At 43.1% G+C, this 26,254-nt stretch overlaps 1 protein-coding gene across 1 annotated transcript; it reads right to left on the bottom strand.

The window, feature by feature from the left end:
- Positions 1-700: 700 nt before the first annotated feature.
- glra2 (glycine receptor, alpha 2) lies at positions 701-18,436 on the bottom strand. The gene is made up of 9 exons (XM_035773782.2): positions 17,850-18,436; positions 17,083-17,210; positions 13,312-13,379; positions 11,681-11,904; positions 7,057-7,139; positions 6,808-6,951; positions 6,475-6,689; positions 5,319-5,468; positions 701-4,519 (listed from the first exon to the last, which is right to left on the bottom strand). Exons 1-9 carry the CDS (start codon positions 17,915-17,917, stop codon positions 4,238-4,240), a joined length of 1,362 nt encoding a protein of 453 aa, XP_035629675.1. The 5' UTR covers positions 17,918-18,436; the 3' UTR covers positions 701-4,237.
- Between the last annotated feature and the right edge of the window lie 7,818 nt (positions 18,437-26,254).

The following is a 26,254-nucleotide window of genomic DNA, read 5'->3' on the forward strand; positions in this document are numbered from 1 at the left end:
CCTGGTGTGAAACACTCAACCACAGTTGTATGCATTATTTTGCTTTGATAGAATCAATCATCTCCAATAGCACACTTTGTGTTGGATGTGGCTCAATGTTGATCTCTCGCATTCATTTCCAGCATGGTAATAAGGTCCAGTGAATTGACTCGTGGGAAAGGTAAGTCCAATATACATTAGAGCAATGTTATCTTTTCTGTCTAATTAAGATGATTCACATGGTCATTTGGTGTCAGGGAACATAACATGATTCTCTCTGGGCAGCAGTGATTTCCATGGTTTTCACATTAAACAACTTCGGAGACAATTGCACTGAGTGAAGACCGTTTAGGAGGTGCTACCACTTAGCCCCAGGTGTATGTCTAATAGAATGTTTTTGCCGTGGCAGTGAAGCCACTCTGGCATTTTCTATTCAGGTGGTGTCCACACAGGTAAACGCTACCTGCTGTGATGTCTCGCCAACACACCGTGAGGTCCATTATCCTACATTAGCGGAAGCCCGCTGTCGCCCCAGTTCTGTGTCACACGGCGCGACCTGGATATAAAGAGAGCCCAGCCAGGCTTCAGCAGTCACCCTGAGTCATTGGCCAGGTAAGAAGAAAGGACAGTTGTTGTTTTTTCTCCTCTTAACTTTGTCCCAAGTCACCATAGAGATGTCTGTTTTACTAGATTTTTCTTGGTTGGTCTCTAATCATTATTTATGGGTAATGATTCCCTGTTGCCATCCCACTAGACATATTGAACTCTGTAGTCTGCATCATACTTCTTCTTCTAAAATGTGATCAGCTAGTTCCATACGGTACACATCATGTGATGTTCTGACAGTCTGTTTGATGATGGGACAACACACTACCATGATGAGGGAGAGGGCATATGTGGTGCACACTCAACTTTATTGATGTACAGTTTCTTAAACAACCTTTTTCAGAATCAGCATTAGTTTCCCCTAGGACTTCTTTCAGCAGCGTTGGCAGAGTAGGGGGGAGGTCTTCCTGCGGTGCGCGGGGATGAGATCTTCTGGGGAATACATCTATACATCTACATTGAGCCGCTGCTAAATGCAAATAGGGGAAACACTGAGCATTCAAGAAAATACTTTCCTTGTAGTATGTCAGGAGTGCAAGGACCAATAGCTGCTCTGTACCATTGTGTTACGAGGATATCCTTCATAGTGGCAATGCTGAATAGTATACAATGTTAACTGTAATACGTACTGCCCAAAGAGGGAATGCATTCAGCAGTCCCCAGAGGAATCTTAAGAAGTAGAATAGAAATCTCAGTTTTTAAAAACATATCATCTGCCTTCATTACAATAAACATTTCATTACAATTAAATCTACAAAACGTACACCCCAACTCTAAATATTTATCTGTGATACAAACAAATTAATTGGCAAAAAGGGAATATTGAGTAGTGGGATATTGTCTGTAGGTCAGAAGTTTGTCATGTACCCCATGTGACATATTTAAGAATAGAACAAGAAGAAAATGAAATGCAAAAGATGGAGTTTGAAAATAGTGATGATACGTTGAATAATGAAATAGATGAGATAACATGTATGTAATGATGATGACTTGATATAGAGTTGAAGTCAGAAGTTTACATACACCTTATTAACCAAGTACATTTAAACTCAGTTTTTCACAATTATTGACATTTAATCCTAGTAAAAATTCACTGTCTTAGGTCAGTTAGAATAACCACTTTATTTTAAGAATGGGAAATGTCATAGTAGAGTGATTTATTTCAGCTTTTTTTCTTTCATCACATTCCCAGTGGGTCAGAAGTTTACATACGCTCAATTAGTATTTGGTAGCATTGCCTTTAAATTGTTTAACTTGGGTCAAACGTTTTGGATAGCCTTCCACAAGCTTCCCACAATAAGTTGGGTGAATTTTGGCCCATTCCTTCTGACAGAGCTGGTGTATCGGAGTCAGGTTTGTCTGCTAAATGACTTAAATGTAATGTAAATGTAAATGTAGGCCTCCTTGCTCGCACACACTTTTTCAGTTCTGCCCACAAATGTTCTATAGGATGAGGTCAAGGCTTTGTGATGGCCACTCCAATACATTGAACCTTTTGTCCTTAAGCCATTTTACACAACTTTGGAAGTATGCTTGGGGTCATTGTCCATTTGGAAGACCCATTTGCGACCAAGCTTTAACTTCCTGACTGATGTCTTGAGATGTTGCTTCAATGTATCCACATAATTCTCCGCCCTCATGATGCCATCTATTTTGTGTAGTGCACCATCCCTTCTGCCTGCAGCAAAGCACCCCCACAACATGATGCTGCCACCCCTGTGCTTCACGGTTGGGATGGTGTTCTTTGCCTTGCAAGCATCCCCCTTTTTCATCCTAACAAAATGATGGTTATTATGGCCAAACAGTTGTATTTTTATTTCATCAGACCAGAGGACATTTCTCCAAAAAGTACGATCTTTGTCCCCATGTGCAGTTGAAAACCGTAGTCTGGCTTTTTTATGGCGGTTTTGGAGCAGTGGCTTCTTCCTTGCTGAGCGGCCTTTCAGGTCGGACTTGTTTTACTATGGATGTAGATACTTTTGTAGCTGTTTCCTCCAGCATCTTCACAAGGTCCTTTGCTGTTGTTCTGAAATTAAGTTGCACTTTTCGCACCAAAGAACGTTCATCTCTAGGAGACAGAATGCATCTCCTTCCTGAGTGGTATGACGGCTGCGTGGTCCCATGGTGTTTATACTTGCGTACTATTGTTTGTACAGATGAACGTGGTACCTTCAGGCATTTGGAAATTTCTCCCAAGGATGAACCAGACTTGTGGAGCTCTATAATGTGTTTTCTGAGGTCTTGGCTGATTTTCTTTTGATTTTCCCAAGATGTCAAGCAAAGAGGCACTGAGTTTGATGGTCGGCCTTGAAATACATCCACAGGTACACCCCAAATTGACTCAAATTATGTCAATTAGCCTATCAGAAGCTTCTAAATCATTTTCTGGAATTTTCCAAGCTGTTTAAAGGTACAGTAAACTTAGTGTATGTGAACTTCTGACCCACTGGGATTGTGATACAGTGATTTATAAATGAAATAATCTGTCTGTAAACAATTGTTGGAAAAATTACTTGTCATGCACAAAGTAGATGTCCTACCCGACTTGCCAAAACTATAATTTGTTAACAAAAAATGTGTGGAGTGGTTGAAAAACGAGTTTTAATGACTCCAACCTAAGTGTATGTAAACTTCTGACTTCAACTGTACGTTGAAGGGGAGTGGAAAATACAAACTACCTTTTAGGCAAAATTTTACTGAGTTTTAAATAAATAAGTGCATTCATTTCTGACAGACAGCTGAGTGAAAAGAGACGGTGCTTTGTGAAAGATAGGGAAGATAGGGAAGCCTACCATTTATCTCCAAATCCATGATATCTAAGGCTTTTAAAAATGCAGTTTCTAACTGTCAATCTGGATTTAATCTCTTCACACATGTAGGCCTTATAGTGTGTTTGGTTTTACTATACTTGAGGGGACCAGAACTCCTCACAAGGATAGTAAAACGAGGAAAATTCAATCAAGTGGGGACATTTTGCCGGTCCCAACAAGGAAAAATACTGTTTTAGTCTTAGTCTTGGGGTTAGGGTTAAGGTCAGAGTTTGGTTTAGGTTTAGGGGTTAGAGAAAATAGGATTTTGAATGGGAATCAATTGTTTGGTCCCCACAAGGATAGTAAAACGTGTGTGTATACATTGTGCTCGTATAGAACTGCTGCTTGTAGAAACAGTGAGGAACTGCAGTACAATTGTATAAAACTGCTCTAAATCAACCTTCATATGAAAACCACACAAAAGTCTAACCCTAAAGCCCAGACTACTGCACATACAAATGCATGGAATGTTGCTCCATTGCAAGGTTGCACAAATGCAAAGGCAGTATTGTCTCATAAAATGTGGTCCACCTTTTTACATCATTGCTCTGTGACTTGAGTAAAAACCCAGTAGAATCTCCAGGATGCATTAACACATAGGAATATATCTGTGCCTCACCACTTGTTCATCTAAAACATGTGCATTAGTCTATTCGATTTTGCTTGAACACCTATCAATTGTCCCTGAAAGAACACCACCACCCCCAGCATCACTGTGCCTCTCCTCCATGTACAGTCCCACAACATAAAGTAGCCTCACTGCTGTCCAATCATTTCTCATTCAGTAAAATTAGAGTGAGAGAGATGAGGGTTCCATAGGTAAAACCTGCCGGCGAGAGCGACTACCCTGACTGCATGCCAATGTCCTCATGCCTGATGACCTTGTATGTTATCCAGTAGAAGATGTTGAAGAGGAGGAAGGCCATAGGGAAGGCTGCTCGGGACACAGTGTCAATCCTCTTGGCCCTGTCCACAAACCTTTTTCTTATCACCTCTTTCTCTTTAGGGGTTGGTGGTGCTGGGCTGGGGTTTGAGATGGCGTTTTTAACAGCCGACCCATCCTTCAGACACTGAGTCATGCCGTAACCAGAGAAATTGAAGCGGCCATCCCTCATGTCATCATCCTGGTGAAACGAAACAAAGGCAGAACCATGGTGAGTTTGCTTCTGTTCAATGGAGAGAAAGAGTTTCAGACACACTCCCATGTGCACACACACTATGACATTGTGGTGTATGGCCAGTAGCCATGTTCTTGCGTCCTTTTCTTGGCCCGTGACTCAGGTGTTGTACCCTTTACCTGAGGATGCCTCCAGGCGACATCTACAGCTGCTTCATTAACACTGGGGACACAGCTGAATGTCTCCCAGATACACCCTCCCTACCTCCCTCCCTCTGCTGCAGCAGCAACAACAAGCGAACACACTTAGATAACCTTAGATAACCTGACACACTTCAGTCAACAAGTCTCCGACTGCCCTAAATGTTCATTCAGCCCAGTTTCATCATGTCACCCTTCCTTTTGAAAGACACCATTCATATGATCAGCCATGAGGCCCTGGAATTTGGTGTAGCAGTTACTTGCACCGCCTGCCTTTGGTGCATGTAAGCCTGTGTAAGCGAGGGATTGATCGAATCCTGGTCCCATATTGCATTTTCAACACACATTTTCTCAGTCTTGCCTGTCTCTCCCCATCTCTTCAATAGCAATTAAAAAATACTGGAGTGGAACACCCAATCTTTAAAAATGGGTAATGAGTCTGGGCTTTGCAGTGACTGTTCTAACGGCAATCCCACTGGGCACAGACGTCAATTGAATGTCTATTCCACGTGGGTTCAACGTAATTTCATTGAAATGGAGTAGAAACAACGTTGATTTAAGCAGCATGTGTCCAGTGGGATGCTCCTCAAGACTAGACTGTTTACCTTGTGAGTCCGCCTCTGTCTTCGCCTCAAGCGAAGTAAATCCTTCTGTTGCCTGGAAACAAAGTTAACCCCAGCATATTCCAGTAGGGCAGCGAATACAAACAGGAGACACACGGCCATCCAGATATCAATGGCCTTCACATAGGACACCTGTGACAAGAAACAAACAAACAATAGTTTACTGGGACTGCATAATCCTTGTATGTCCTGGCGTCATGATGCATCGGTCAATTAACATTTCAATGGGATTATTATCTTCCCTCATTGTGCTTTGTTATGTTAATCGGAGTTGATGTAAATTCTAAATCACCATAATTAGAGGGGTGGTATTTGCTAACAAGTGCTTTAAACTTTCAAAGCTGAAATTGATATGAGTGATTTCAGCGATAGCACTGGAAGGAAATAATTGCTGCTTCAATTACCAAGGTAACATAAAGGAAACAGTAGCAGTTAGGCTGAAGCCTTCATCTCCCAGCCGGATGTGAGATGGAGGCTAGAATCTGAAGGATGACCTCTTATTCATCCTACAATGACCTCGTCTGTCTCTCAAAATGACAGGTCATTTGCATGGAGAGAAAACAACTCAACGTTGTTGAGTGCTCTTTAGGCATATTGAGCTTTTGTTGCTGTGCCTCTCACAGTCCTGTCTTAATATTTATCAGCGTTTCTTTCATGCGGGCCTCTTTGACGTGGCCGAGCCCTCCGTGGCCGAGACCTCCGTGGCCGAGCCCTCCGTGGCCGAGCCCTCCGTGGCCGAGCCCTCCGTGGTCATGTGTGGTTCAATGTGTAGGGAAATTATTGATCTTCAAGAGATGACTCACACTGGAGGCCTCTTGCTAGTGTAAGTGTGAATAGCAATTTAGTCTTTGACAGTGCACTGTCGCTGTGTATACACTACTGTTTAATTTAGTCATGTTATATCACCACCTAAATCACTATTCTAACAAGTTAAATACATTTCTTCAATATATTGTGATAATGTAATGTTTAAAGGTCTTCTCTTTTTAGGCATATTTACATTTCATGAGCAATATCTGATTATTTACGACTTTGAAAATGAGTAGGAAATAGAATATTGATTGATCTGAACATGACCCAGTATCCCTCTCTCCTCCATCAGATTGTCCACTCACCCTGCTTGGGTTAACAATATTACCTTAGGAAGGGAGGCTCTGGAGCCGGAGCTCTGGGTTGTCATGGTGAGCACAGTGGTGATGCCTAGCGCTACCCTGGCGGGCGCGGCGTCCATGTTGATCCAGAAGGAGACCCAGGAGAGGATGACAATGAGGAGGCTGGGGATGTACATCTGGATCAGGTAGTAACCCATCTGTCTCTCCAAGTGGAACTTCACCTCAATGCAGGTGAATTTACCTGGAGAACAAAACACACTGACACCTCAGATCAGGGATGGTGTGGTGAGAGGTGTGGTGTGTGCTTGAGAATGTATGTGAATGTGTGTGTGTACAGTGTGTGTGTGTGGTTCTCTGACCGGTGTTGTAGCTTTTGGTACAGTATCCCAGCTCCTTCTCATCTCTCATGATAAACTGGGGGAGGGTCAGCCCTGCAGCCACCTGCACCGGATTTTTGTCCTTGCTCTCCCACTCAAAGATCAAGTCATTCATGGTGTAGCCAACTGAGGAATTATTGAATACAGCAAAGATGTATGAGAGGTTATTGCATTTTTACAAACCATGTTGCATGTGCTTTACCATGTGGGATGTAAGGAGCAGTCACTTACAGCTCTCCAGTTGCATGGTACAGATCTGCATGTCCATGGGAAAGTTCTTCAGATCCATTGGACAAGATAGAATGAGAGTCAACCTTTGAAGAAGAGACATGTAAAGGTAAGGAGTCAACTGTGCAGGCATTCTTTGTGAATGTACAAATAAATTATATAAATTATGTAGATACTGGCTTATTACATTATTGTGTTCTATACCTCACTCAATAGATGCATGTAATGTAAAAGTACAAATCTTATATGGAACCTAATTTTTACTGTTTCAAGATTTAAATACAAGCTCCCTACAATGTATGCCATGGTGAATACTTCTGGCGCCGACAGAGATGGCCGCCTCGCTTCGCGTTCCTAGGAAACTATGCAGTTTTTTGTTTTTTTACGTGTTATTTCTTACATTAGTATCCCAGGTCATCTTAGGTTTCATTACATACAGTCGAGAAGAACTACTGAATGTAAGATCAGCGTCAACTCACCATCAGTACGACTAAGAATATGATTTTCGAGACGCGGATCCTGTGTTCTGCCTTTCAACCAGGACAACGGAATGGATCCCAGCTAGCGACCCCCCCAAAAAAATGACTCCGTAAAAGAGGGAAACGAGGCGGTCTTCTGGTCAGACTCCGGAGATGGGCACATCGTGCACCACTCCCTAGCATTCTTCTCGCCAATGTCCAGTCTCTTGACAACAAGGTTGATGAAATCCGAGCAAGGGTAGCATTCCAGAGGGACATCAGAGACTGTAACGTTCTTTGCTTCACGGAAACATGGCTCACTGGAGAGACGCTATCGGAGGCGGTGCAGCCAGCGGGTTTCTCCACGCATCGCGCCGACAGAAACAAACATCTTTCTGGTAAGAAGAGGGGCGGGGGCGTATGCCTTATGGCTAACGAGACATGGTGTGATCAAAGAAACATACAGGAACTCAAATCCTTCTGTTCACCTGATTTAGAATTCCTCACAATCAAATGTCGACCGCATTATCTACCAAGAGAATTCTCTTCGATTATAATCACAGCCGTATATTATTCCCCCCCAAGCAGACACATCGATGGCTCTGAACGAACTTTATTTGACTCTTTGCAAACTGGAATCCATTTATCCGGAGCATATAAGGCCCTGCCCCGCCCTCCTTTCGGAAAAGCTGACCACGACTCCATTTTGTTGATCCCTGCCTACAGACAGAAACTAAAACAAGAAGCTCCCACGCTGAGGTCTGTCAACGCTGGTCCGACCAAGCTGATTCCACACTCCAAGACTGCCTCCATGACGTGGACTGGGATGTTTCGTATTGCGTCAGATAACAACATTGACGAATACGCTGATTCGGTGTGCAGGTTCATTAGAACGTGCGTTGAAGATGTCGTTCCCATAGCAACGATTAAAACATTCCCTAACCAGAAACCGTGGATTGATGGCAGCATTCGCGTGAAACTGAAAGCGCGAACCACTGCTTTTAATCAGGGCAAGGTTACTGGTAACATGACTGAATACAAACAGTGCAGCTATTCCCTCCGCAAGGCTATCAAACAAGCTAAGCGTCAGTATAGAGACAAAGTAGAATCTCAATTCAACGGCTCAGACACAAGAGGTATGTGGCAGGGTCTACAGTCAATCACGGACTACAAGAAGAAAACCAGCCCAGTCACGGACCAGGATGTCTTGCTCCCAGGCAGACTAAATACATTTTTTGCCCGCTTTGAGGACAATACAGTGCCACTGACACGGCCTGCAACGAAAACATGAGGACTCTCCTTCACTGCAGCCCAGGTGAGTAAAACATTTAAACGTGTTAACCCTCGCAAGGCTGCAGGCCCAGACGGCATCCCCAGCCGCGCCCTCAGAGCATGCGCAGACCAGCTGTCCGGTGTGTTTACGGACATATTCAATCAATCCCTATACCAGTCTGCTGTTTCCACATGCTTCAAGAGGGCCACCATTGTTCCTGTTCCCAAGAAAGCTAAGGTAACTGAGCTAAACGACTACCGCCCGGTAGCACTCACTTCCGTCATCATGAAGTGCTTTGAGAGACTAGTCAAGGACCATATCACCTCCACCATACCTGACACCCAAGACCCACTCCAATTTGCTTACCGCCCAAATAGGTCTACAGACGATGCAATCTCAACCACACTGCACACTGCCCTAACCCATCTGGACAAGAGGAATACCTATGTGAGAATGCTGTTCATCGACAACAGCTCGGCATTCAACACCATAGTGCCCTCCAAGCTCGTCATCAAGCTCGAGACCCTGGGTCTCGACCCCGCCCTGTGCAACTGGGTACTGGACTTCCTGACGGGCCGCCCCCAGGTGGTGAGGGTAGGCAACAACATCTCCACCCCACTGATCCTCAACACTGGGGCCCCACAAAGGTGCGTTCTGAGCCCTCTCCTGTACTCCCTGTTCACCCACGACTGCGTGGCCACGCACGCCTCCAACTCAATCATCAAGTTTGCGGACGACACAACAGTGGTAGGCTCGATTACCAACAACGACGAGACGGCCTACAGGGAGGAGGTGAGGGCCCTCGGAGTATGGTGTCAGGAAAATAACCTCACACTCAACGTCAACAAAACTAAGGAGATTATTGTGGACTTCAGGAAACAGCAGAGGGAACACCCCCCTATCCACATCGACAGAACAGTAGTGGAGAGGGTAGTATGTTTTAAGTTCCTCGGCATACACATCACAGACAAAATGAATTGGTCCACTCACACAGACAGCATCGTGAAGAATGCGCACCAGCGCCTCTTCAACCTCAGGAGGCTGAAGAAATTCGGCTTGTCACCAAAAGCACTCACAAACTTCTACAGATGCACAATCGAGAGCATCCTGGCGGGCTGTATCACCGCCTGGTACGGCAACTGCTCCGCCCACAACCGTAAGGCTCTCCAGAGGGTAGTGAGGTCTGCACAACATATCACCGGGGGCAAACTACCTGCCCTCCAGGACACCTACACCACCCGATGTTACAGGAAGGCCATAAAGATCATCAAGGACAACAACCACCCGAGCCACTGCCTGTTCACCCCGCTATCATCCAGAAGGCGAGGTCAGTACAGGTGCATCAAAGCTGGGACCGAGAGACTGAAAAACAGCTTCTATCTCAAGGCCATCAGACTGTTAAACAGTCACCACTAACATTGAGTGGCTGCTGCCAACACACTGACACTGACTCAACTCCAGCCACTTTAATAATGGGAATTGATGAGAAATGATGTAAAATATATCACTAGCCACTTTAAACAATGCTACCTAATATAATGTTACATACCCTACATTATTCATCTCATATGCATATGTATATACTGTACTCTATATCATCTACTGCATCCTTATGTAATACATGTATCACTAGCCACTTTAACTATGCCACTTTGTTTACATACTCATCTCATATGTATATACTGTACTCGATACCATCTACTGTATCTTGCCTATGCTGCTCTGTACCATCCCTCATTCATATATCTTTATGTACATATTCTTTATCCCCTTACACTGTGTATAAGACAGTAGTTTTGGAATTGTTAGTTAGATTACTTGTTGGTTATTACTGCATTGTCGGAACTAGAAGCACAAGCATTTCGCTACACTCGCATTAACATCTGCTAACCATGTGTGTGTGACAAATAAAATGTTATTTGATTTGATACTGTGTACAGTATGTGATAAACATATACTCCTCTCCTGCAGTCAATGCTCTTTCTCCTTCCTCCTCCCACACAGCATGTGGGATTCCCTTCAGCAGGTTCTTATCACACTTTCATTACTGGACAGTTATTGCGTCTGAGATGTATTGTCGTCTGCAGTCTGCTCTCTCTCTCATCTCTTCTCTCATGAATGGAGCGAGTGGCTAACCACCTTTCATCTGTTCTCTCAGAACCTCCTGCCTCCCTCCACACCTGGGCACCCCCGCCTAAATCAGCTCTCCAAATGGACAAAATTGAGCTGCATTATTCCGTTCCCTTGAGGTTTAAATCTGAGGCTGAGTTGTGTGACTGAAGTGATATTGAAATGAAATGAAATTTTATGTAATGTAAGTGTAGTAGTGATTTTTGTAGGAGGAGGCTATTGTATGAAAGTTACCCATGTCTCATCTACTACGAGTGGGCTGCATCTACAGCAAAGTGATTCCGTCTTACTGATCCCATGCAATGCTAGGGATGAAGCAAATGCCCAGTGGAAATTAATAGCCTACATGAGCGGCTTTTGTTCTCCATACTCCGTCCCTGAACGTATTCTAAACATCTTTGGAGAAAAATTCCCTGTAGCCTTTGGCTACTCAAGTAGTTTGTGTCTATGGAGACTCTTAGTGGAGACCATATTGCAGCCAATTCCTCCAGGTAAAGGAATGCTTTATTGAGATGAGTCCCATGAAACCAGAGAGGTAGTCTTTGATGTTTCTTACAAAAGTAATTACATGTGCGTTAAGGGCTTGGAAGTAGACTAACGTTGACTGTCTGCTGAAATTTCACTGGATTTGAATATTTTCTTTGTTTGGATGTTTCCAACAGGAAATGTTCTGCGTGACCTTGTTCTACATCTCGCCAGCCTATTTCACTTATTTCCCCAATCAATAGAGTTGAGTCCAACATTCAATGCATGCTCCACATCTGACCTGATACTGTACAGGACGGTACCATCTTTGAAGACCCTCAGGAGCTTGTTGTCTGTGGTGACATCATGGAAGTTGGCACCTTTCTCATTGGCGAAGAACAGGTCAGGTTTCCAGATAGAATCCAACATGGACGGATCCAGGTCCAGAGAGGAGTCTGGGTATTTGCTGTACGCCAGCCGAGGGTCTCTCCACTTCTGTCGCAGGAAGATGTTCACTCTGTAATCCTTGAGTAAATAGTGAAATCAGCTTTAGAACGGCTTTATTTTGACATATTAACTACTTTTGTCTATCCCCATTAAATATACAGTCCTCTACTTTTGATGACTAGAATATGTTGGGACTGGTCAATGACTGGTCACTTACTCATGAAAACATTATTTTGCTGTGGACTTTTACATATTTAGAATGATAGTGTTACTAATACAAAACAACATTAACCTCTTAATATGTTGGCCAAATGCCTGCCTCAGGTTTTTGGTTCCATCGTAGTGACATGCAGCATTACATTTGGCACCTAATATTGCACCAATGATACTAATATTAATATCAATGGTAATAGAATACAGACACTGTGGGACGACCACAACCTTAACTGGAGAAATTGCTCAATTATTTGTTTTACATAGAATTGTAATATGATAAATAATAGCATGAATGAATGGATGCAATACATGGATTTCAATACATATTTGTATGTTTGTAAATCACAGCGCAATACCATCATCTAAAATCCAAATGACATTTTAAGAGTAGATACAAATTTGTTGTAAAGAGCCATCAAAAAATTGCAGCCATCAGTCTAACTTAGTTACTTGCTCCATATGATCAGTTTCCTCTGTTATTGCTGAAGTGCCATAATAGGAGATAGATGATGTTTGGGTGACCCAGGAAGTAGAAGCAGAAAGTACATTGAAGTTTGAAGATGCATTTAGTATTGACTCATGCAGGTTTTAAGAAGCTCGATTGCAGATGAACAGACCGTATCAGATGAGATGCCTTTTCTCTCCCTTTCAGAACAGACCTCTTTGGTAGGCAGTAGTGTATTTGCGGTCAACAGTCTATTGGCAGTCCCAGATGTGTATGCTTATGTGTGACAAGGTATTGAACAATTGTGGGCAAATGTTTGAACCCCAGCTCAGCTGGCAAATACCGTCATTGCGATATAACTATTGAATGGGATCTCAATGCGTATTCTAGGTTTGCTATTGTTTACCCCTTGGGCAGTTGCATGTCTTGAGATATTACACCCGATCAATCTGCTTAAATCTCACACCTACAGCTATTGGCTGCAATTAAAGTGAATGATGTGCTTGCATTCACTGTGTAAATGATTAAAACAGAACTAACTTAACACATGTACAAGGGAGTGTCATGGGAATAGCAATCCAATATTGCCTTGAGTATAGTGTGCTATACTTGCCCCCTGGAGCTGCCAGTAGACTAAGGGGATAGGACAAAGTGAATCATCGCACATGAAGAAGTAAATGTTGAAAACATCCATAAACTAAAATGAAAATTAGCTCATGAACAGCAAAGAAATGATTTGGATTGGATGATTTAAATCTTAAACTCCAGAGGAGAAAAATAGCCAGGCTGAAGACAACATGACCAAGCACAACACTCCAACTCACCATTGTAGTTTCTGCTATAGAACCAAAGCTGTTGATAAATATGTTGCAGGTAACATTAACTGGGGGACCTGCAGGTTGGAGGACAGATAGCACATTGACATGTTTGACAGGGAAGAGGTAAAGCAAGAAGACGTTCGGGACACTTACCATGCTGGTCTCTGTGACCGAGCCCAAAGCTGTTGATAAAAATATTGCATGTAACGTTTACAGGGGGACCTGTGAAATGGAGTGAGAATGAGGTGACAAGAAAAAGTCAATACGTTTTTTTAGCCCTTAATTATCCTGTGCCATCTGCAAGGGGGTGCTTTAGCAAATAGAGGTGAGGGAGGTTGAGGAAGATAGTGGTGCAATATCTGTTGGGCGTAACTTTAGTGTAATAATGTATCTATCACCAAAATATGGGCTGTATGTATTTCTGTCAACATAAGAAAGGCATGTTGTTCTCCTAAGCACGCCATGCAAGTCATAAAGCCACAGATAGTCGTTGACTAATCTCATCACCAAGTGTTTGTCTTCAAAAGCAGGCCTGGTACAGTAATAAGACCAGGTAAAAAAAAATGGCAGAATCATTATTCAACAAACAGTGGTATCGTTCAGAAATACTGACTTCACTAAATCAATAAGGATGACAACAAATGTTTTACTGGATTGGGTTAAAGGACAGACAAAAACACATGCTGAAAGACAAACCGAGAGACACGTTGACACACACACACACACACACTGGCATTAAACAGTGGCACATGCAAACAGAACAGTTAATTTAGTATCACAAGCATTATGCTGATATCTTTGAGGACTGGTGGCAGAATGACTGGTAAATACATTAACAGTGGGAAAAGAATAGTAGGAAATAGTAAACCCTGTGTCATCTCAACGTCCTTCACTGACATGAGTTCTCCAAGCAGCCTTCACTGACATGAGTTCTCCAAGCAGCCTTCACTGACATGAGTTCTCCAAGCAGCCTTCACTGACATGAGTTCTCCAAGCAGCCATCACTGACATGAGTTCTCCAAGCAGCCTTCACTGACATGAATTCTCCAAGCAGCCTTCACTGACATGAGTTCTCCAAGCAGCCTTCACTGACATGAGTTCTCCAAGCAGCCTTCACTGACATGAGTTCTCCAAACAGCCTTCACTGACATGAGTTCTCCAAAGAGCCTTCACTGACATGAGTTCTCCAAGCAGCCTTCACTGACATGAGTTCTCCAAAGAGCCTTCACTGACATGAGTTCTCCAAGCAGCCTTCACTGACATGAATTCTCCAAGCAGCCTTCACTGACATGAGTTCTCCAAACAGCCTTCACTGACATGAGTTCTCCAAAGAGCCTTCACTGACATGAGTTCTCCAAGCAGCCTTCACTGACATGAATTCTCCAAGCAGCCTTCACTGACATGAGTTCTCCAAGCAGCCTTCACTGACATGAGTTCTCCAAGCAGCCTTCACTGACATGAGTTCTCCAAGCAGCCTTCACTGACATGAGTTCTCCAAGCAGCCATCACTGACATGAGTTCTCCAAGCAGCCTTCACTGACATGAGTTCTCCAAGCAGCCTTCACTGACATGAGTTCTCCAAGCAGCCTTCACTGACATGAGTTCTCCAAGCAGCCTTCACTGACATGAGTTCTCCAAACAGCCTTCACTGACATGAGTTCTCCAAAGAGCCTTCACTGACATGAGTTCTCCAAACAGCCTTCACTGACATGAGTTCACCAAGCAGCCTTCACTGACATGAGTTCTCCAAGCAGCCTTCACTGACATGAGTTCTCCAAACAGCCTTCACTGACATGAGTTCTCCAAGCAGCCTTCACTGACATGAGTTCACCAAGCAGCCTTCACTGACATGAGTTCACCAAGCAGCCTTCACTGACATGAGTTCTCCAAGCAGCCTTCACTGACATGAGTTCACCAAGCAGCCTCAGACAGCAAAGACCCGTTAAAACAGCGCCAAATCTTGGTCTCTGAGTTAAGATGTGAGCACAGTGCCCTTCCCCTGTGTATTCATCAATATTCAATGTGACGTGGTGGTATTAATATTTGCCTCTGTTTGTAGTCGGGCAACTACATTTAATGTCAGTAACAACATTTCTACGGAATAACTCTGCACAACAACCTCGGCAAGGAAATGTAGGTCAGGCTCCAGCAGCACTGTGGGGAATAGTGTGACACAGTACGGTTTGTAATTGTTAAACTAGCATCAGCTACGTATATCTCTGTATACTGTACATGGATGTGCAAATGTACTGTAAGTGTGTGTGTGTTCGTGCATGCGCATGTGTTGGTGTGGTATTACACCTCATTAGACTGGAATTCTCTATCTGCCAGAGACTCTGTCCTTCATCAATTTACCAGACAAGGTAAGATCATGTTTTTCACTCCAGACTTTTTTTTTCACCTCTACTCCAACATTCTCCCATATCCATATACTGATTAAAATTGTTTCTGCTTTTCAGAACAGACAAGTCTTCCCCTAATCTTAAGTCAATTTCTGAGGTCTTGTCTACACTTGTTTTCCATTCTCCCAGACAGAGTGGATAGATCTGGGCCAATGTTTCTGGGTTGAGGCTGAGTCTTACTGACCAATCTCAGACTGGGTTTCCTGTGCTATTCTCCTCACAGTGGCCTTCTCTTCAGCATTGTTCCACCACTAGTCTCCCAGCCCTCCTGACCCAGCCTGCCTGCCTCCCTGTCTGGGGTGTGCCCCTGCCTGCCTCCCTGTCTGGGGTGTGCCCCTGCCTGCCTCCCTGTCTGGGGTGTGCCCCTGCCTGCCTCCCTGTCTGGGGTGTGCCCCTGCCTGCCGTTGACGTTTATTGTCATGAATCTTGCACTGGAGGAAGAACTTATATTGTAAAAATAATGAAAACAAAAATGTAAGGTTAGGCATTAGACATAGCAGTGTGGTTAAGGTTAGGTTTAAATTAATTGTATGACTTTGTGGCTGTGCTAGCTAGTGACCACTCTGTAGAGCTGCCTCCAGGGCAAGATTCATGACAATAAATGCCAACTTGCTCCCTGAGCCCCACCAATGAGTTCCCTTCCCTCTCCTTACTCAGCTCCATCACAGTGACAGATGCTGTGTCTCTCCCCCTCACCACAACACAACAATAGAGGAACTCAACAGCCCACAGTCTAGCCAGAGGGAACCAATCCCTCATCTGTGGCTGTCACTGTGGCACCATCGTTGTTTTGGGGCCCACATCTATAACTTTAAGCTCATTATTGTTTTTCTAGTGTTGAATACTGATGGTAAATATAGCTGTTGCACACTATAAATGACAATTGAGGAAATAGCTATAGTTATTGGGTGTTGTGATGTTGAGCTGAGATATAAAACTATATCTAGCCTACTGCTTGGTTCTGGTGTGAGCCCTTCATGTTCGATAGCTCAATCCCATAAATCCTACAGGGATGAGGATGTCACTGTCTACAAATGTGATTGATAGCCATTCTTCTTTAAATATTTAAGGGTTTAAGGGGTGGGTTTCATCAATAGACAAATACATAATTCATGTTCATAATGGGCCTTATTTACAATTGATGGGTTTTTAAGTTGAGAATGTATACATTGTTCACAATATGCCCTGTTGACTGTTGACGGTGTGTTCAGTTGAGAATGTATACACCTACATCATTATATGTAAGGGATGTCAATACTTTAGAAAATTAAATACAGCCATATAGGTGGATACACTGATAATTCCAGATGCATTTTATGCAATTTTTTTGTAATCCACACTAAACAAGTCATAGGAAAGCCAATTAAAAACCAACCTTTGAAGTTCGGTCTTATTCGTGCATCATAACCCGATGTTCTACCCATCAATGAGTCCAGAAAGTCTGAGGGAGACAAGTTAGTAGTAGATCCTGATCTGGACTCATGCTCCTTGGCATCCACCACCCTGTGAGAAACAAATGAAAAACACCTACTTAGTCCAAAGTGTGGTGAAAACATTTCTATTTAAACACAACCTAAGATGATCCTGGCCTGAATAGGTATTAAGATAAGCACAAATGCGATTCAAATTCTATGATTATGGAGAATTACAAGTGTGGAACATATTGGCAGACAAGGTGTGCAATAAGCCTCTCGTTACTGTAATGGAGAATTGGCATCGTGACTCTCCTCATTGTATACCTATTGGCTATGCCCATTTTGAAATAAGTCACTCCGGCATAGGCTACTATAATTTCACAACGTTTTGACAACGCCCACAGAGTTAGAGGCAGTGATTAGCTTGGCTACACATCCTAAGCTATATTTTCAGTCCAATGACTGAACATTAAAGCTGTATGATTTCTACCTTCCATTAGTAACATTGGAACTTTGAGGTCCATGAGGAAATAATGTGTTCATTTTAGGTAGGTTCATATTACATTTGCTAAACTTTGTTTTAATAGCAACGCACTTTGCCTTTTCAAACGATTAAAATTACAGTTGAATAGACTACATATACATACATCCAAGAAAGTATCTAATTCGATTTGGAATAGTTTTATTTGTTTATGTTAAATGGCCAATAACGTAGCCATTCACCTACCTGCTGTTGTTGGTCTCCATTAAACATGCAAATAAAGCAGTCAAGACTTTGATAAAGGGGCGATTCATTCCTCTTGATTTTTTATTTCTTCACTTCTTTATTTCTTCCATATGTGAATGCTGGTCAAACACACAATCCAAGCAGCAATATCGCTTTATTTCTGACCAAAGCGCAGTCGGGTGTTCTCGTGGCACACAGAGAATACGCAGGTGGCATTCCAGTCCGTAGGATCATAGTTTAGTTTGATGAAACACTGGTTCCCAGAATCATAAATTCTGAGTCATTGCCGCCAAAAAAGAACCTGTAAAAAAAACGTCGTGACCTGACACAATTCGCCGAGTCGTCAATGAGGCGTTCTCACTTTCATTCAAAAACTCACTGAAAACAGATGTATGTTCTGAAAAACATATAGCGGCGTTGAAGCATAATCTTTCCTTGCGTTGAACACTGTCCACTGCTGGAATGGAGACAAGTGGACGCCTCTTCAGATTCAGCACTTGGATAGCTCCCGTTACCTATACGCGCAAGCGCACCATTAAGAACTGGAGGGCGCGAGTTGATTTTCAATATGTCATATGAATGAGGAATACAACATTTTCAAAAATAAATTCAAATTAGCGTTGTTAATGATCCAAATTCCTGTGTTTCGAGTAAAATTCCCCTGAAAGCTGTCCATAAAAAGGTATGGACATGGAAGTGCTCAGGTCAGGAGGGACTGCACACAGATGTTGTGTGCCAGAACATCTTGTTGTCAGACAATAGTTTTCTAGAATGTTTCATCACCTGACACTCGCTGGCTGGCTGCCTGCAACCAGGTCTCAGAGCACTTCATATTATTCTGTAAGTAAATCTGAGACACTCCATTTAGTTTGATATATTACGTTTCATGTGGTATGTATTAATATGTGGATGTCCATCACCGATTTCGTACGATATCATATGAATTAAAATTCGTATTATAAGGTAAGAATTAGCAAAGAGTACTATATGTTACGAATTGTAGCTAGCTGGCTAACGTTAGTAAGCAGTTGCTTATCTACAGATAGTTTGTTGATAGTATAACCATCTGTAGATCCCCTATACGGGACAATCTGAATAAAGTGTGACCCAAATGATTAATGTTTTCCAATGGAGACATACATACGGCAATTAACCACCTAGAAAAGAGAGATTAACAGCATCCTCTGTGAGCAGTAACAGGTATACTAACAACATTTAGGTTGGTGCTGCAAAACCAGCACCAACCAGAGTCTAAATGGATTGCACTATAAACCAGGCAATGTACAATCCTCAATTCCACATAGAGCAGCAAGCAACAGTGGCCAATCTCACTTGTATCTGGGCAGTTTTATGAAAGAAAGGCTTGTCCTGCTTTGTGCCTTATTTTAATGGGCATTGGAAGTCCTGGGTGAGTGAAAGAGACAGCTCTAGTCGGGGGATTAGGGTGTTTTATTATTGTTAAACCCACAGATTGATACATCTCTCTTTCCGTTTGGTGACGTGCAGAATGGGATTTAAATTCCTTAATTATCTGACGGTTATCTGATCCACCTGCCCAAAGGTCCTTACTGATGGGATCTAATGACCATTTGGAGTGGGGACTGGAGGTTGGAACATGGTCAAGCCAATGGTAGCTGTCTTTGGACTCGGAGTGACTACGGATGGGGTCAGTGTGTCTTGATCCTCTATACATTGTCTCATTACTTATTCATCATACATCCTGTCTGGGTTTATTTAATGAGATATGGGAAGAGTTTCTGGTTGATCAGTGAAACCTTCTCTAAGATAACGTTTGCCAAGATGAGGGTTTCTCTTTAGGGATGTTAAGAGATTTCTCTGGGATCTGAGACAAGATATGTTTTGGTGTGTGTGTTGTGTACAAAAGTCTTCCTATTCACGGAAAACAGGAGGGGAACGATTGCAGCTCATTACAATAGGCCAAGGCTACTTTAATAAAGATTGGGAAACACCCCCGGCTGCATGTTTGGGGTTTTGCTCTAGCACTACATAGCTGATTCAAATGACCAATTCATCATCATGCTTTGATTGTTTGAATCAGCTGTGTAGTGCCAAGGCAAAAAACTAAACGGGCACCCAGGGGGCCCCCCAGGACCGACTTTGGGAAACCCTGACCTAGATGATTCAATATTGGTCTGATGACTCAAAACATACTACATTTTTTCCTCTACATTTTCTAATTTAAAATATAACTTTTTTAATGACTGTGTGACTGGAAGGTCCATGTATTGTATACTCTGTAGTGCAAATAAAACTGATTCATCCATTGAAAGTCTCTTAACCTTTCATTGCCGTTGGGGAGTAGAACATGTCAATTCGCAGGCGCTCTAATGAAAAAGAAAGGACACACCTCAAACCAGAGCAATTCATACATCCTGTACCATGAGATCCAATGTGACACTTGCAATTTGGTTCATAGAATTAAACAGGAGAGGAGAGAAGGAGGAGGAAGATGGAGTGGATTATTTCCTCAGACAGTCTCTCGCAGCAGAACAGCACAGCAGAGGAGCTTGAAGCTGAGCCAGTCAGTAACAGAGTGCCAGACTGAGGAGTAATATAACCCCCAAGCATGTCACATCATTCAGCCATGTGTTGTACCAAGAAGTAATCTCACACAGCCTATGGATGGCTTGACATGAATGAGAGAGAGAGAGACATTTTCACACTGTTGTTGTTATTGTTGTTGTCTCCCTGTGTGCTCTCCAGCCTTTCCAAGTCCAATGAACATCATTCATGCCTTTCGACCATGATGATAAGGCACTTGCAGCCTCCTAAATGGCTTACACAGTTTGAATTCAGGACAGGTCCATGCTCTTATATAAATACTTAAGAAATGAGCAACGCTAAATATCTAAATCGGATTTGATATGTCAGTCTCACTCGTGTGTGTGTGTGTGTGTGTGTGTGTGTGTGTGTGTGTGTGTGTGTGTGTGTGTGTGTGTGTGTGTGTGTGTGTGTGTGTGTGTGTGTGTGTGTGTGTGTGTGTGTGTGTGTGTGTGTGTGTGTGAGAGTGAGAGTGAGTGCGTCTCTCTGTCAGTCAGTCAGTTATCCCCTTATCCCCTGGCTCCCTCTGGGTGGCCAACCTTTCTGCATTTACAGTGATGTGCCTCTGAAATCTGTTTCCAGGGCAACCGGGGCACCAAATACATTCCCGGAGGCATCTTGCTGGTGTGCCTTTTGTTTATACTATTCATATCTGAGAGACAATTTATCCACTCCTACTTACAGTATATGAATATGCTAACTGAAAAAGACGGTGAATGACAAAGGGAAAATATATTCAGTGACAAACGATTTTCGAACAGATTAATTGAATAACCTCACATTGTCCTTATTAATCCACGCTGTGTTATCCACCCTGGACTCAGGAGTAGATGTAACATAGTAAAAGTTAATCTGTCCCTCTCCATTTAGTGTGATATGATAAGTGTCATATGGTATGATATATTACGAATTCCAATTTCTTGTGGCTAACATTAGGTAGGTAGCTGACGTTATCTAGGTGGCTAACGTTATCTAGTGTTAGGGTAAGGGTGAAGTTTAGGGTTAGGATAATGGTTAGGGTTAGGGTCAGTGGATAGTTAGCGAAAATGTTGTTGACAGTTATTGAACATCTACAAACCATCTACTTGGGACAAGCCAAATAAAGTGTTACCGTCATTTAATATAATTTAAGATATTTCTTCACATTGAAATGACTCTGTGTACTCTAAATATAGCATTTGATCAAATTGATTGCAATATTAAATACGTTATCCATCATCTGTTAATCGCACCTTCTTAATCAAATTCACACTGGTTTGCATAGTTGGGTAAAAGGAGAGAGAACATCCAGGATCTGAATAATGAATAAGTGAATGTGTTATCTCCATCACTGTTCTCCAGTGCCACAGTATAGTCTGCCCAGGTTGATGAGCTATTATGAGGGAACAGGCTGTCAATGCGGGGGCATGTCCACTTGATGGCTGTGGCTTTAAATCGACATGACATTATCTTCAGAAGAACATACTTGAGGCAGTCACCTGCTGAAAGCCTCTACTTTCTCCCCAGTTAGGACGAAGCAGTTCCAACGACCCTCTCCAATAAGCAGAGAGAGGGAGATAGAGAGAAGACAGGCTGAAGGAGAGAGACAGAGAGAGGGAGATAGAGAGAAGACAGGCTGAAGGAGAGAGACAGAGAGAGGGAGATAGAGAGAAAGGGAAAGCAGAGAGAGAAAGAGGGAAGTAGAGAGACAGAAAGAGAAATGGAAAGAAAGAGAGAGAGATTAGGTGGAGAAGAGAGACAAAGAGAGAGAGAGAAGAGAGAGAGATAAAGCTGGGCTACGGAGCTCACCTGGAAACAACAAGCAGGCTTGAACCTCCCTGATGCTCATGTTCAGTGGAGTGGAGCATCAAGTGTTGGGGAGTATCCATTGCACCATCGATCCCTTGTATTTTTATCCCACTTAATGACTTTCCCTGTATCATTCATCCCATGAATTTAAACAAAGAGAAGAGGTGAGGTGGATTGTTATTGGTGGTTATACAGTAGCTATACCGTGGTGAGCTTTACTAACTGGAAAGAGGAAACACACAAATATTTAATTAGAGGACTCATGAGGAGAGAGGATGGTAATGCATTCTACATAGAGACAACATCCCTCAATATTATCCCTGATCTTTTTCTCATAGTAAAGTAACGTGAAGCTATTTAGTAGAATCTCACCATATCCACTGAAGATGACAAACACAATATGACAAGACAGGGACACTGGTTTCAGTGTGGAGATATGGAGCTTCCGTGGACTTTCTAATATACAACAAAAATATACAAGCCATTTAACAGACACTTTTATCCAAAGCGATGTAAGGTTCTATCAGAATATCAAATGTGTACGCGTACACACAAGTGTTCTAGAATATTGGACCACTGGCTTTCATACTTTTGGAATTTCTCAGTACAGCTCAAGCAATTTCTGAAACTGTCAACACATGAATAGAGGACGTGTACCAGAGACACATTGGTTGGGAATTGTGGGGACGTGCCCGTCCGGACTGTGCACCCGGATGGTGGTCTCAGAGCTGCATAGCTGTGTCACAATGGGTCGCCGGACTATCGCGTCTCAGGGTCTGTGGACTATGATTTACACTTTACAGAAATGCATGCATTCATTTTACGTACGGGTAGTCCCAAGAATCTAACCCACTATCCTGGCATTGCAAGTGCCATGCTCTACCAACTGAGCTACAGAGGACCGGTTTCTGATCGAGCAGACAGCCTGTGGTGTGCATGATGGATCCAGGTTGAGTGACCCCCTCAGGGCCTATAGGAGGATGCTGATCTCAGGTGAGGAGTGGGTGAATGGTGAGGAGCTCACCTGTCAATCACAGCCCTCTCTCCCCATCAGCGCGACCAACCTGGCAGTCACTCAGCCTTCCTTTCTACATCACTGAGCACTAAAACCCCACTGATCCCCAGTCTAGACCCTCAGTAGGCTCCACGCTCCATACTCACTCTGGTCAGTCACAACAAAACCCTACCCTGTCTGTTTATCTATCTGTGTGATTACAGTGTCTCTGTAGCAAATACTTACTAAGCTGGGCTCCCATGCCCTTATGGATATATGTAATAAGACTGAGCACAAAAATACAAGGTAAACAATGTTATTAGGATCCATGTGGTAGAAGGAACACGCACATTGAATTGAGTGTATTTCCTGCTTGTTCTCCAAAAGTAATTTGGGGTTACATGTTGATAGTCCATTGCATGGATTAGCTTACCTGCTTGCCTCATTGCCTCTCCGGTCTAAGGTTTAGGTTGGAATCTCTAGATGCAGTCACCCAAACCCAAAAGGCAGACACTGGTCCAACGTCTGCATTTCTCTGGTCCAACGTCTGTATTTCTCTGGTCCAACGTCTGCATTTCTCCGGTCCAACGTCTGCATTTCTCTGGGCCAACGTCTGTATTTCTCTGGTCCAACGTCTGCATTTCTCTGGGCCAACGTCTGCATTTCTCTGGTCCAACGTCTGTATTTCTCTGGTCCAACGTCTGCATTTCTCTGGTCCAACGTCTGCATTTCTCTGGTCCAACGTCTGCATTTCTCTGGTCCAACGTCTGCATTTCTCTGGGCCAACGTCTGCATTTCTCTGGTCCAACGTCTGCATTTCTCTGGTCCAACGTCTGTATTTCTCTGGTCCAACGTCTGCATTTCTCCGGTCCAACGTCTGCATTTCTCTGGGCCAACGTCTGTATTTCTCTGGTCCAACGTCTGCATTTCTCTGGGCCAACGTCTGTTTTTCTCTGGTCCAACGTCTGTATTTCTCTGGGCCAACGTCTGCATTTCTCTGGGCCAACGTCTGCATTTCTCTGGGCCAACGTCTGCATTTCTCTGGTCCAACGTCTGCATTTCTCTGGTCCAACGTCTGCATTTCTCTGGTCCAACGTCTGCATTTCTCTGGGCCAACGTCTGCATTTCTCTGGGCCAACGTCTGCATTTCTCTGGTCCAACGTCTGCTTGTCGCTGACACTGGCTCACAATTAATCTATTTCTGGCTGGCAGGCTTTTCTCACTGAGAAATGTCACTGGAGCTGTACATGACTGTCAGAAGGATGAAGGGGGAGATTGAAGATTGAGCACAATTCCAATTGCTTAGCTTGTTTACATCAGCTCTCCCCTCAGTGGAGCTTAGCAGTATGTTAAATACCCAGTTACCAACAAGACGGAGACCGACAAAGGACGATCACTTATTTTCATGTTCTTTAATCATATTTTATTTGAGTCTCGTCTCAAATCCTCAGCAGCTTGTGTAGGATTTTACTGTAGGTTGAGATTCCAACCCAGTTTGACTCATATTCCATATGTCCGGTTGGATATTCCCTATGGTAAGGAATGTTGACTGATACAGCTGCTTTTTACATCCGCAGAGGTCTGTCAGAGGAAGCTGGGAAATTCCTCCCTTGGTAGTTGCTGTCACTCTATTTCAGCAGTCCTCAAACCTCTGCTCAGGGACCCCAGAAGGTTCACAATTTTGTTGTAGCCCTGAACTCACCTGATTAATCTAGTCAAGGGCTTGATGATTAGTTGACCTTTTGAATCAGGTGTGCTAGCTGTGGAATAGTTCAAATACATGGAACGTCAGGGTTACTTAAGGAGAGGTTTCAGAACGCCTGCTATATTTTATAGCAGAGGCGGGGGCTACGAAAAGAATGTATGTGCAAGAAGTATATCTATGGGCTGTAAACACATAATACAGCACATGATGTGCTTGCACCAAACATTGTTCCATAAAAGTGATTAACATGCATTCTGTCAAATGGAAGGCTATGTTTAAGATGACTGACTGTCAGACACTGAATATGCTCCCATACATAGAGTAGGGTTTAAGTAAGGGTTGTGGCTATATGCGCTATTAAGAAACTGAACAAATGCGTAAAATCAATTTGTACCTGTACTGTACTGTACATTGATATTATGCTGTATGTCACTAACGCTATATTACACAATATCATCATCATTCATGGTTGTATTCTATTAATGTGTATTAAATTAATGTATAATGCTGAAGTCCTGTATAGGGGTTTAAACTCATTGCAGTAACAGGGCTAACACTGCTTTCATTATTCAGTGTCGGGAGTCCTCACTTGTCATGTTTTCCTGCAGACATGTCATGTTAGTCATGGTGAGAACAGTCAAACAATGACTCATCCATTTCCTGCTATATTAATCTAACAAACTGCATTTAATTGACAAAACCCTGTGTGAGAATGCATGATAAATAGACCAGATATGTTAAGCAGACTAGGCTGAGGATTCTCTACATATTTTACTCATTACTTTCTCATTAAAACCCCTTCGTGATCAGTATCTTTATTTTGATACTACTGCAAAAATAATCCTGAGGAAATTTAACTAAATTTAACCAAATTTTAAAAGAACCTCCACAAACTACTGGAGCTACTTTGGAATGTACACTGTATATACTAAAGTATGTGGTCACCCCTTTAAATGACTGGATTCGGCTATTTCAGCCACACACGTTACTGACTGGTGTATAAAATCCAGGACACAGCCATGCAATCTCCATAGACGAACATTGGCAGTAGAATGGCCTCACTGAAGAGCTCAGTGACTTTCAATGTGGCACTGTCATAGGATGCCACCTTTCCAACAAGGCAGTTCATCAAATGTCTGCCCTGCTAGAGATGCCACGGTCAACTGTAAGTGCTGTTGTTGTGAAGTGGAAATGTCTAGGAGCAACAAAGACTCAGCCGCAAAGTAGTAGGCCACAAAAGCTTACAGAACGGGACCGCCGAGTGCAGAAGTGCGTAGCATGTAAAAATTGTCTGTCCTCGGTTGCAATACTCACTACCAAGTTCCAAACTGCCTCTGGAAGCAACGTCAGCACAGA

This window comes from Oncorhynchus keta, chromosome 7 (genome assembly GCF_023373465.1).
Source record: "Oncorhynchus keta strain PuntledgeMale-10-30-2019 chromosome 7, Oket_V2, whole genome shotgun sequence".
NCBI classification, from domain to species: Eukaryota; Metazoa; Chordata; class Actinopteri; order Salmoniformes; family Salmonidae; genus Oncorhynchus; species Oncorhynchus keta.

Excerpts from the sequence above, each read along its gene's own strand:
- glra2 (XM_035773782.2), bottom strand. The coding sequence starts at position 17,917 with ATGAATCGCCCCTTTATCAAAGTCTTGACTGCTTTATTTGCATGTTTA. Across the intron at positions 13,380-17,082 it reads AATAAGACCGAACTTCAAAG|GTCCCCCAGTTAATGTTACC; the intron begins GTTGGTTTTTAA and ends TCCAACCTGCAG. Across the intron at positions 6,952-7,056 it reads TACCATGCAACTGGAGAGCT|TTGGCTACACCATGAATGAC; the intron begins GTAAGTGACTGC and ends ATAATTCCTCAG.